At 47.6% G+C, this 13,083-nt stretch overlaps 1 protein-coding gene across 1 annotated transcript in view; it reads right to left on the bottom strand.

Moving 5' to 3' along the window:
• Cdh13 (cadherin 13) overlaps positions 1–13,083 on the bottom strand; it is a 1,006,804-nt gene that overhangs the window by 12,058 nt on the left and 981,663 nt on the right. The window contains exon 12 of the mRNA XM_028752897.1: positions 211–444. Coding sequence (XP_028608730.1) covers positions 211–444 — 234 coding nt within the window. The remainder of the gene's footprint in view (positions 1–210; positions 445–13,083) is intronic.

Here is a 13,083-nt window from a genome sequence, read left to right as displayed (position 1 = left end):
AGACACACAGTCACACACACAGAGTCATACACACATGCACACACAGACACACACAGTCATACACATATACTGATATACACACATACTCATACACACATAGACACACACACACACACACACCCCTGAAATCCCTTGTGGGAACCTATGGGAAGGAGAACAGAAGTTCAAACTAAATGAACCAAGGATGGCCATTTGTGATCGCTGACTTACTGTTGATTTTGGAGATCTTCCAGACTTTATCAGGGACGGCCTGTTTATGAATCTCGAACTTGAAGGGGTCTGTATTGGGGTGAAGGTCCTTGTCTGAAGCCCCCAGGATGACCACGCTGAGGTTTCTGGCATCATCACAGACCTCAGCCACCGTTGGGTAGATGACAGGAGCATTATCATTAATGTCCTCGAGGGTTATCAGCAGAGTCCCAGTTCCAGTCGCAGGAGGGTTGCCTGTAGGAAAAGGAGGCGCTCATGAGCCACCACTTTAGCAGGATGTTGGTCTACCAAGTCACTTTCTGGGATCCATACCTGGTGTATGCTGTACTCATTATTTAGAGACAGTTTCAACTGGGCTGACAGCAAAGGATGATACTTTTGACTGTTCTGTCCTCAAACCTGTGATCCTCCTGCCTCACCTTCCTGGGTGCTGGTATCACAGGCATGTGTGACTAGCCACACACGCAAGGCAAGTGCTTTACAATGGAGTCACATCTCCCCTGAGCCCTTGGGTTTTGGAGATAGTGCCTAGTGTCTGGCCGCCAAGTGACACTCTTCCTGCCTTACCTTTCTGTAAACTGGGATTATAGACACATGCCACCAAACTTGGTTTCCAGTGGTCACTTAGAAGAGTTAGTGCCAATTTGTAGGCTGTAAATTGTAAGCATGTATGTTTCTCCTATTCCCATAAGTCAGATGTACCTCTCAAATCACAGTACCTTATTGATGGTCTCCAAACGGTGGTGGCTTGATGCAAATATTTACAATCACTTTCCATTACACTCTGTGAGTGTGTGTGTGCATGTGTGTACACAGATTGTACTTGTGCAAGTCAGAGGACAACTTGGGGGAATCCTCTCCTTCCATCTTGTGGGTCTCAGGTAGTGAACTCAGGTCATCAGACTTGGTGGCAAGTGCCTTTAACCTCTTAGCCATCTCCCCTGTCTCCCACCAGAGGTTTTAAAAAGGGAGTTGTGGGGCTGGAGAGATGGCTTAGTGGTTAAAAGACCTAGATGCTTTTTCAAAAGACCTGGGTTCTATTCTCAGCACCCACATGGTAGCTTTGGACTCAATAATTCCATTCCCAAGGGACCTCTCGCCCTTCTCTGGCCTCCTTGTGCACTGAATGTACACGATGGAAGGATTATATATAGGCAGACCAACCATATACGTAAAGCTAAATGCCTTTTTAAGAAGGGGGTGGTGGAACAACCTGATCTGAGTCATTGATAGAAACCACACAGCTGTGTGTATAGAGAGTCTCCACAGTGGCTAACAGGGACACAGTATGGGTAGTATGCACAGGGAAAACGCTGTGTCTCGGTGATGAGGGGCTCAGGTGAGGCCATCAGAGGAACAGCAAAGGCTGCTGAGGGGCCACCAGTCCAGCTATGTTTGTGCTAGCGGCTCCTCAGACTCAGTACACTGTGTGGAAGTACGGGGCTCAGGAGACATGGCGGAGCTGAGTTAGAAGCCTTTCTGGGAACTCAGAATGCTAGAGGTTGCCTTAAGACTCCTGAAGCTCAAAGACAGATGGCAGCTTTGGAGAGAACACGGGGAGCTGGATGCAAAGTAAGAAAGTGATCTGGGAGGCTGAGGCAGGAGGATCGTGACATCTCAGTTGGGAGTGTTTTGCTGTGGTAAAAACCATGATCAAAATGAACTTGGGGAGGAAAGGGTTATTTTATCTCACAGCTCTAGCCCGTCACTGAGGGAAGTCAGGGCGGGATCCTGGAGGCAGGAGCTGATGTAGAGGCCACGAAGGGTGCTGCTTACTGGCTTGCTCATCATGGCTTGCTCAGCCTGCTTTCTTACAGAACCCAGGACCACCAGCCCAGGGATGGCACCACCCACAATGGGCTAGGCTCTTCCATTTCAGTCATCAGTCAATAAAACAACAATGCACCACAGGCTCACACGTAGGCCAATCCGATGGCAGCATTCTCTCAATTGAGGATCCCTTCTCTCAGGTGACTATAGCTTATGTCTAGTTGACATAAAACTAGCCTGCACCCCTGGGAGTCTGAGACTGGCCTGGGCTACAGGGTGAGTCTTGGTTCAACTGTCCCTGTCCATAAGAAAAAGCAACCCAAATCCAAATGAAATCCTGCATCCACCATAAGTAAGGAGAAGCTATGGGGTCGTGCAGGGAGGATGCTCCTGACGTGTCTTGCTTTGTCCTGTTATGTTTTCCATTAATGAGGAAGAAACCAGCTTGAAGGGAGATGAAGAGCAGGTTCTGAGCAGTGGGAATTGAGAGCCTTCCCCGGCCTGCTGGGAATTGAAACGTGTCAGCACCCAAAGACAGATGCCAAAGGCACATTCAGACAAACACACAGGGAATAGGAACGTGTGTGATTAATCACCAGGGCGGGCTCTTCCTCACGGGGCACATCACCAACTTTTGTTAGAACAATAACTTCAAAGAAATGCAGAATTACTTCACAACCAGTTCTTCACTGTCAGCTTTAGCCATTTGGCTAAACTTCTTTGTTGAAAAATTATTTTCCTCTTTTTATTGAACTAATTGAATATCTCAGAAGAATCCATTACATACATTTTTTCCTTCCGCTCTGAATATATTATGAAGTAAAGTCGTTTGGGTAGAATGGATGAGAAGACATTACGGGTGTTTGAAATATAGCCAGAAGAATCGGCCTCTCATGAACTTAATTACAGCACTGTCTTCAATTTTCCATGTGTTATTGCCCAGCCGGCTGGTGATGTCTTTTTCTAAGTCAGTAGAAAGAGCTTGTTACTTTGGGTGAGAAGAAAATGCTGGGTGAGCCAAAATCCTGTCTATAAGCTCTGTCCTGCCTCTCTAGTGAATGCTATTTTAAATTCATTGTATTTTATTTATTACTCTGTGTGTGTGTGTGTGTGTGTGTGTGTGTGTGGTGTGGTATGTGGTGTGTGTGCATACATGTATGTGGTGTGTGTGTGTGTGTATGTATGTAGTGTGATATGTGTATGTATGTAGTGAGATATGTGTGTGTATGTGGTGTGATATGTGTGTGTATGTATGTGGTGTGATGTGTGTGTATGTATGTGGTGTGATATGTGGTGTGTGTATTTGGTCTGGCATGTGATGTGTGTGTATGTGTGTGGTATGAGGTGTGGTATGTGGCATATATGTGTTATGTGTGTGGTGTGGTATGTGATGTGTATGTATGGTGTATGGTGTGGTATGTGGGGTATGTGTGTGTGTATGTATGTAGTGTGATATGTGATGTGTGTGTGTGTGTACCTGCACTTGTGCTATGGCACACATATGGAGGTCAAAGGAGAACTTCTGAGAGTTGGTTCTCTTTTTCTCCTGTGTTTCTGGGAACTGAACTTAGGCATCAGGCTTGCATGGCAAAGGCAATGTGCCGTCTGTCACCTGTTGAGCCACCGGCTTCCTTAGCTTAGGATGGAGAAAAGTTACATCCAAAGTTTGGAGATATTCAAGCACCATGTTCTGCCCAAGCCTGTTTGGCTCCAGTAATAATAACAGGAAGTCCTGGGGCTTCTGAGTATTTTTTAGACATTTAGCTACTGCTGTTTTCTTTTCTTTCTCACCAGCATCCTCTGTCACCTGTGGGGACAGCTCTGTGACAAGTCTAAGAGCTCAAGCTTGGTTAGGACACCATCTCTTCTTCACAGACTTTCCATTTCAACAGAAAAAGCCTCAGTTTGAGCCACCCACCCAGAATACATACATGACAGACTAGCAACATGCCAGTCACCCAGGATATGTGTGTGTCAGACCAGAAATGAGCCAAGAATCCTGGACCAGAAAAGAGCTGACCATACAGGATAGACTGTGATTGACCCAGACTCTCATGGAGGAAGCTAGGTTACATTCTCAGAAAAGGTTTGAAAAAAAATCCCAGCCCTGAATGTGGGGTGGGGCTTGGCTGAGTGTATAGCGGCTTCTGGATTTTTTGAGTTGAAAACTGGAAGGACTTCTGAGATAGGAGCCATTCTGGTCCCCACTTTGGTGGTCGGGGACCCAGTGAAGGTGACTGACCCTCATTCCAGAGACACATGGCTGCTTCCAACACTGAGCACAGTAGACACACAGAGGGCTCTTACAGAGGCTCTAAGTGCTGAGCAGAGAGATCAGCGTGGACTTCCTCGGACCTGTTGAGTTTAGGTCTCATCCGTATAGGATGTCTTCTCTTGATAAGCCTTTGCCCTGTACATTTAAATTTGATTAATTCAACAACTAAGTAATTAACTAGTGTTTTGTTCTTTCGAGGTCTTACTATGTATTCCAGGTTGTTGTGGAACCTACTACACAGCTCAGGCTGGCCTTGAACTCGTGATCCTCCTGCCTCGACCCCCGAGTGCTGGAATTATAGACATGCACACCATGTCCAGCTTTATCCTTTACTTTCTACGTCAGAATATTTATTGTGTAGTTTCTTTTATCTTTAAAAATAGAATCTTATTTTCAATAAGAAATCAATCAAAAATCTGCATATTGTCTGTGATGGTCTGTATATGCTCGGCCCAGGGAGGGGCACCATTAGAAGGCGTGGCCTTGTTGGAGTGGGTGTGGCCTTGTTGGAGTGGGTGTGGCCCTGTTGGAGTGGGTGTGGCCTTGTTGGAGTAGGTGTGTCACTGTGGATGTGAGCTATAAAACCATCATCCTAGCTGCCTAGAAACCAGTATTCTGCTAGCAGCCCTCAGATGAAGATGTAGAACTCTCAGCTCCTCCTGCACCGTGCCTGCCTGGATGCTGCCATGCTCCCACCTTGATGATGATGGACTGAACCTCTGAACCTGTAAGCCAGCCCCAATTAAATGTTGTCCTTTTAAGAGTTGCCTTTGTCCTGGTGTCTGTTCACAGCAGTAAAACCCTAACTAAGACACTATGTTTGGGATTATCATTATTTTTTCAAAATACTTATTTTGGTTTATGTGTACATGTGTGTGTGTGTATGTGCACATCCGTAGAGGTACCTGCAGAAGCCAGAAGAGGGCAGCAGAACCTATGGACTGGAGTTACAGATTGTTGCGAGTCTCCGTGTTGGTGCTGGGAACTAGACTCGGGTCCTCTGGAGGACAGGCCAGTGCTCTTAGACACTGAGATGTCTCTCCAGGTACTCTCTTTATTCTTCTTATCACTTACATCTTATTATTATGAGTTATTCCTTCATGGTGTTACAGAATCTCGACTTTTGTGTCCAGCCCAGTGGCACCGAGAACATCCACACTGTCATGCAGCTGACCCCTGTGTCATTCAAACTTTCTTCCCTTTCCACACTGAACCTGTGTCAGCAACTGAACCGCTGGCCCAGCAGACCCCTTCAGTAGCCCCACCCACTTTCTGCCTCCAGGAGCCTGAGTATTTTGGGCCTCTCGAGCAAACCATCTCATCATTATTATTTTTACGTGTGTGTGTGTGTGTGTGTGTGTGTGTGTGTGTGTGTGTGTGTATGCATATGTGAAGGCAATGCCTGCGGAAGCCAGAAGAAGGCATCCGGTCTCCTGAAGCTGGAGTTGCGGGTGGTTGTGAGCAGCCTGTTGAACTCTGGTTCTCTTCAAGAGCAACACACACTCTTGACTGTTGGGCCACCACCTCTCCAAATCTCCCCTTCCCGCCAACAACCATGGCACTTAACTAAGTCATTCTAGACATAGTTGGAGTTTTTTAGCTTCCCACTGTCTAACTGAACCGACGACATATTAGGGACACAGACAGACTCTGACAGTTTTCCCCGTGGCTGGACAGCATGCAGGGTGGGGACAGGTGCCACAAGGCCAGTTCTAGTGATTCTCATGGGTCATGAGCTGACACCTTTACTATTACTGCCCGTCAGATGGAGTTGCTTAGCAACTGTGGATGGCTCTCAAGCTGTATACACGTTCCCTAGAAGTAACAGCGGGATGTGAGTTGTACACAGGGCCAGTGTTTGCTTAGAAAATCCAGCAACATAGAAACCAGATCTTGTTTCACGGGATAATGGGCATGTGCCACTATGCCCAGAGCTAACCTTTACTTTCTATGTCAGACCGTTTATTACGTGATTTTTACAGGATCTAATTTCAGGTATGAAATCAAACAAAAATCCCTGAACCGTGATTTGGGGAAATCAATCCTTAAGAAAGAGGCCTTATCTTCAGCAGGAAGGAGAGAAGCTTGAGGTGGTGAGAAGCAGGCATGGGTTTCCTCCCCCTCCTCCCTCTCTTCCTTCCCTCCCCTCCTCCCTCTCTTCCTTCCTCCATTCCTCTTCCTCCCCTTCCTTTTTGAGAAGGCTCTCCCTTGGCACGAGCTGGATTTGAACTCATTAGATAGCCAAGCCTAGCCTGGACCGTAGACCCTGCTGTCCCTATCTCCCAGGAGCTGGGATTATCAGAGGGCATCACCATGACCAGCAAGGCTGTCTGTTTCTCTTTGGTAATGGGGATGGAACCCAAGGCGTCCTTTGTTCTAGATGAATGCATCACTACTGAGATCCCACACCAGCTCTTTAAACAAAGAAATGCCATTTTAAAAATATTCATAATTTTAGCCAAACAGCATATTTCTTACTCCCAGAACACCAGGCATTTTTTTTTTCCTGGTAGGTTCCATTACCCAGGAACATGTGTAAGCTTTATACCGAGCTGATGATACACAGAGCTGAAAACATAGCATGATCCTAATTTTAAAATGTATACATGGCTGGAGAAAGATCAGAAGGGAATATATTAAAACCCAACCGGCGATTATCTCCCCAGGTAATGAACATTAAAATAATACCTTCCTCTGTTTCTAATTTTCTTTACAATAACCATGAGGGCTATAATAACCAGAAAGGAAATGTTAGATTCAAAAGTTACACAGGAATTAAAGGCAGTTTCTTTTCAGTTCTGTACCACTCCCCTTTCTCTCAGCCGTCACTGATTTTTACAACAAATTGATTTTCTAGTAAATTTACAGTCACGTAACCAGCACCACGCTCTGATTCTAGAGCACCCCAAGAAGAGACCCTTGTGCTAACTCTCTGGTACCCACTGCTGGCCCTGGGCAGTCGCCAGCTTACTTTCTGTCATTATGATCCATTCCAGACATTTCATATAAATGAAATTTGCAGTATGCAATCTTAAAAACTATTTTATGTGCATGGGTATTTTTTTTTTTTTTACTTGCATGTCTGTCTGGGGACCACATGCATGCAGTATCTGTGGAGGCCAGAAGAGGGCGGTAGATCCCCTGAACTGCAGTTACAGAGGGATGTGAGCTGCCTCGATGCTGGGAATTTAAGAGCAGCCTTTGGTCTTAACTGCAGAACCATCTCTCCAGCTAGTGTGTGACTTATTTTGCTTAATGCTGTGTTTCTGAGGCTAATTCATGTTGGAGCCTATCTCAGCACTTGGTCCTTCTTGATAGCAGAATCTATGTGAATATAGCATGTGGTGTCTGTGTGTTCACTGTGGATGGGCGTCTGGAGTTTTCAGTTTCTGACTATTACAGACAAGCCTGCTGCCAGCATCTGCATGCAAGAGACCAGATTTACACATGGGACAGAATCCCTAGATCATGAGACCCCAAATGCATCTCCCTTAGAGGAACAGGGTCCCTGGGGTAGCTGGGTGGGCTGGTTTCATAGACACAGAACAAAACCAGGTATGGAGTGCACATCTGTAGTCCCAACACTCAGGAGGTAGAGACAGTAGGATCAGAAGTTCAAGGTCATCCTCAGCTATGTAGCAAATTCAAGGCCAGATGGGGTACATGGATACACACACACACACACACACACACACACACACACACATACATACACACACACACACACACTTCAGAATGTCAGGGTCACACAAATACTCCCAGAGGCCTCCGAGAAGTGCTGGGAAGTAGTAAGCTGTCCTAGTCACTGGTCCCATATCTGCCTGGACCCAGTTCTAGAGGCATGGAGCAGAGGCTCCTGGGGAATCAGGAGTTAACATGATTTTACATGGTGAACATCTGCCTGACAATGGGACACTCCCACACTCAAGGGAATAATCAACCACCCCAAACAGAATATTTTCATTCTTTTTTTTTTTATAGCAAATCGAACGAGACGCGTACAAGGTGAGGCTGTGTGGAAACTGTGGAGGGTGAGGCTGTACTGGTGAGGCTTCCTGGCCCTGTCAGAGCTCACATCACACTGGGGGTCGGAAGAGGCAGGATTTCACATCTGCCCTGCTGGGTTTCCAAGGGCTTGAGACTATCAATCGTGTTGCTAATCTCAATGATCACATCGATCTTATCAACAATCAATCACATGAACATTGATAGAGATATTCATTTATATCAGTAGCTTTGACAGCAAGCGGAGGATAGAGATACAGGGAAGAACGGCCTGCAGTGAGTGTCGCTACGAAGCTGAGCAAGGCACCAAGGGGGATGGCAGAGGGGTGATGCTAAGATGCTGTGGGCCGGGCTGGTCCACACGGCTGTGGCTGACAGTATTTTCATACCCCAGTCAATTTCTTTGCTATAAAAAAATGAGTGAAAATATTCTGTTCAGGGTGGTTGGTTATTCCCATGAGTGTGGGAGTGTCCCGCTGTAGGCAGATGGCCCTTGGCTTAGCCCCACCTAAGTAGCCAAGAGCATATTCCCCATGATGCTGACACTAAAGGAGGTACTTTTCAGACTTCTTTTCTTATGGGCTTGGTGGCTCGTTATTTCCTGAGAACAATGCTCGGCTCACTCCCAGGGTGGTCACAGACAGTGTCTCCATGTCTGGCTGAGACCTTGACAATCCTACAGTGATGAGTTAGGAAAATCAGTCCTTGACTCCACTCAAGGAGCACACTTAAATATCCAGGCTGCTTTCTGGATGATCATGGTGTCTGGTCCTTTTAGTGTGTGTACTCCTGTGTGTGCGTCTGGGCGTCACTCCTCAGAAACCATTTATCTTGTCTTCTGGGACAGGGTCTCTCACTAGAACCTTGGGCTCAATGAACTGGCCAGTCAGAGAGCCCCAGGGATTCGCCTGTCTCCACCCCCTTCCCCAGCTGTTTTAGTTGTGTCTCCTGCTGTTTTGTTAAAACACTGACTAAAGTGACTAGGTGTCTCTCACAGTTCCAGGTCACTGTGAGAAGTCAAGGCGGCAGGAGTTTGGAGTGGCTGGTCGTGACACGCCCGTAGTCAGGAGCAGAGAGATGGATGTGTGCACTAGCTCTCAGCTTCCTCGGCTCTTATAGGGTCCAGAACCCAAACCCAGGGACTTGTGCCACCCACCAGAGGTGGGTCTTTCTACCTCAATCAATGTAATCAAGGTGAGCCCCCACAGACATGCCCAGGGGCCATTCTGATCTAGAAAGTTCCCCATTGAGACACCTTCCTTGATCATATCAAACTGACAAAGCTAACCACCGTAGTTGTGTTGGGATTAGAAGCACACACCACCATGTCTGGCTCTTTTACGTGGGTGTTGGGGATTGAAATCATGATCTTAGGCTTGGACTGCAAGCAAGCACTCTTCAACTCCCCGGCCCCAGACTTCTGTTTTGTTATGACAGTCTTGCAGGCCAGCAGCATTGGCTTCATGACGCAGATGGGAAAACAGGCAGAGACCTTCCGTTTCAGGGATGCGGTTGCAGTGCTGAAATGAGGGGCTGGCACAGCTCAGGGAGCTGGAGGGGAGAGCTAAGTCGACGTAGTTTCACTCACTCCTCCTCTATCACCCAATCTCAAGAGTCATTTTACCGAGTCGTTTTCTCAGTGACAAAACTGTACCCAGCAATTCCAACCTGATTGATATTTCTGTGCTCTGGCAGCTCGAAGGCTGATGGCCGGGGCTGATGTTTGCTCTTCCCCCTTGCTTCGTATGGCAGCGGCAGTAAGGGGTGCTAAGCTGGCTTAATTGGGGTGCCACCGTAACGGATGACCTGGTTTTATCCAAACCAGCATCTTTTAAGCAGAGTCAACATGAATAATCTTCATCACCCCGACATGGTCTCAGGCTTGGGCTGGTCGAAAAGGAAATGACAGCAGACTGGGGTCTGTTTTGAAATTCCCGTCCTCTCTGACCCAGGGTTTGGGTTGTTGTTCAGTAGCTCAGAAACCACTCCACATGTAGCTTAGCCTATGAAAAGCCAGTATCTTGGTCAAGCCTACTGTAATTGTACAGCCGTTAGGCACACCTATGTGGGTTTGTCTCCTTGGTAACTTGTTTTAGTTAGGGTCACTATTGCTGTGATGAAACAGCATGACCAAAGCTGGGGGGGGCGTTTACTCAGCTTACATTTCCACAGTGTAAGCTTACACTTCCACGGTGATGTTTATCATCAAAGGAAACCAGGACAGGGACTCAAACACGTCAGCATCCCGGAGGCAGGAGCTGACGTACAGGCCATTGGAGGGGTGCTGCTTACTGGCTTGCTCCTCATGGATTGCTCAGCCTGCTTTCTTATAGCACCCATGACCACCAGCCCAGGGATGGCACCACCCACAATGAGCTGGGCCCTCCCCTTCTGATCACTAATTAAGAAAATGCCTTACAGCTGGATCTCATGGAGGCATTTCCTCAACTGAGGTTCCGTTCTCTCAGATGAGTATAGGTTGTGTCAAGTTGATATAAAACTAGCCAGCACAGTAACCCAGACCACAGTTTTCATGGATGGGCTGAAACATCCTTTATACAAGTTGCTGGGTCACGAGGCATGCTCATGAAGTTAGCATTCTCCCAGGTGGAAACCGATGGAAAAAAGGATATTTTTGATGACCATGGAAAAACTCCAGAGGTGATGAGAACTTCCTGTTTCATATTGCCCACCGCTAGGAAGAGCTAGGTGGGATATTTATCTTTCCACATCCTCTACATGGCATTGCTGTGAAGCAGGCTCTATTGGACCCTAACGCTCTGTCTCAGGACCCTGTGTCTGGGGCCAGGGAGATGGACCTGTTGGTGAAGCGCTTGCCATACAAATATGAGGACCCAAGTCCAAATCCCCTGGATCTGTGTGAAAAGCCAGGCATGATGGTGCACACCTACACTGTCAGCCTGGGGAGCGGACAGACAGGATGATCCTTGGGGCGTGTGTGACGAGACAGCTAGTCTTGCTGACTTGGTGAGACCCAGTTTCAGTGAGGGACTCTGTCTTAAGAAAATGAGGTGGAGGGGCTAAACCTTTGCAATTTCCAAACAGGAAGTGTGACAGGTGTGGCTCCCAGGGAGGATTTAGGGGACTGGCCTTAGCAGAACCTGAATAGGACCTGGTACCCCAGGGCGCAGCAACCAGGCATGGACTCTCCAGTGGGAGTCTAGACCTGTCTTGAGAAACTGCTCATGGCCGTTCTAGGTCCACCTAGGTCTAGGAGACCCTGAGGCTAACACCAGACCTTCTTGGAGGTGATCTGAGCAGCATGTCTATCATCCCAGGACTCAGCCTTCGCTCTGTGACCGCTCTGGCCTGTCATTTACACATCTCCCTAAGGGACTGCATATGATTCATTCCTGAACGCTCTCTCTCCGCCCTGGTACCTTCATTCACAGTTACTATTCACCCCTTCCTAAATCCTGGCAGTAATCTTGTGCTTGCTGAAGTCTTTCCCTAGCGTTTCTGAAGGCATCACCTTAACCTTTTCAGAAAGTCTGGATCATATAAAGCAAGTGACAATGTTCGTCTCCGAAGACGAAATGCTTGCCAACACGAAAGGTCTGGTTTAACAAAACAACAGCACATCGGTCACATGGAAATGATCTGCTTAGGTAATGTGAAGTTCATTAAAATGGGTAACGGGCTGGAGAGGTGGCTGAGTGGTTAGTACGGTGTGCTTGCTGCTTTTCCAGAGGACCTGAATTCAGTTGCTGTCACCTATTCCAGGGGCCTCACAACATCTCCAGGGAGTCTGGTGCCCTCTGCTGGTCGTCATAGGTACCTGCACAAATGTGCACATACCACCAGCCACCTTTCCACGGGACAGATAATTAAAAATAATTCTTAAGATAGACAACAGTTTAGGAAAAAGGCATAATCTTCTCCTGAAACCATCTGTCCTCTCAGCACCATCCATATCCTAAAGAAGCAGGATGTGGGGGACTATCTGTTGGAGCTCTGAAGCTAGCAGCCCAAAGGTCGGCTTCCGGGGCTAGTCAGTGTTTTTATATAACTCCGTTCAGACTCCACAGTTCTAGCTAAGACATACTTAAAAGGAAACACTCGAGTTCTGCCGTAGTCATCCTGACCTGGAGAAGCAGAGCTATGTGGACCATGCTACTTTAGACTGCAAAGGGCAAGCTCCTCTTCCTGTTTTCTCTGTAGAAATGTCCCGAACCTTTTCTGCAGAACAGGCCCATCAGGAGGATCATCTCTCCCTGGAGCACATGGTGCCGAGGGAGAGGGTGAGGCAGTGCTCAGCGGTGTGAGCAGCCACAGTGTCTTAGCTGACTAGGTCTGTTTGTCACCGTGGGTTGTTACCCTTATCACGCCTGTGCAGGTTTGCATGTGTGTGCACACGTGCATGTGGGACCACGGTTGCTCTCAGTAGCCTTCCTTGATCACTCTTCTACCTTAGTCTTTGAGGCAGGGTCTCTCGTCCAGAACCCCCTGATATGACAAGTCTCGCTAGCTAGCCGGCTCACTCAGGGATCCTGTCTCTGCTCAGTGGTAGGATAATAGGCAGCACAGCATCTGTACTAGGCTCTTACGTGGACTCTGGGGATCCAAACTCCAGCACGATTGACTTGGCAGCAAGCACGTTCACCATTCGGCTATCCCCCCCAGCCCTCCTCGCGTGTTTTAAAAACTCTCATTGAGACAGAACAGCTCACGTATCATAGACATGAGCTGGAAGGATGTTCAGGAGGCCATGCAGTCTGCAAAGTGATGTAATTAGGCTCTCCTGCCAGCCATTCTGATCTACACTGAACACGCAGCACATGGATCTACACTGAACACGCAGC

Source organism: Grammomys surdaster, unplaced genomic scaffold (genome assembly GCF_004785775.1).
Source record: "Grammomys surdaster isolate TR1022 unplaced genomic scaffold, NIH_TR_1.0 128, whole genome shotgun sequence".
Classification (NCBI taxonomy): Eukaryota; Metazoa; Chordata; class Mammalia; order Rodentia; family Muridae; genus Grammomys; species Grammomys surdaster.
The sequence above is the reverse complement of the archived record's forward strand: the minus strand, read 5'-3'. Positions and strand labels throughout refer to the sequence as shown.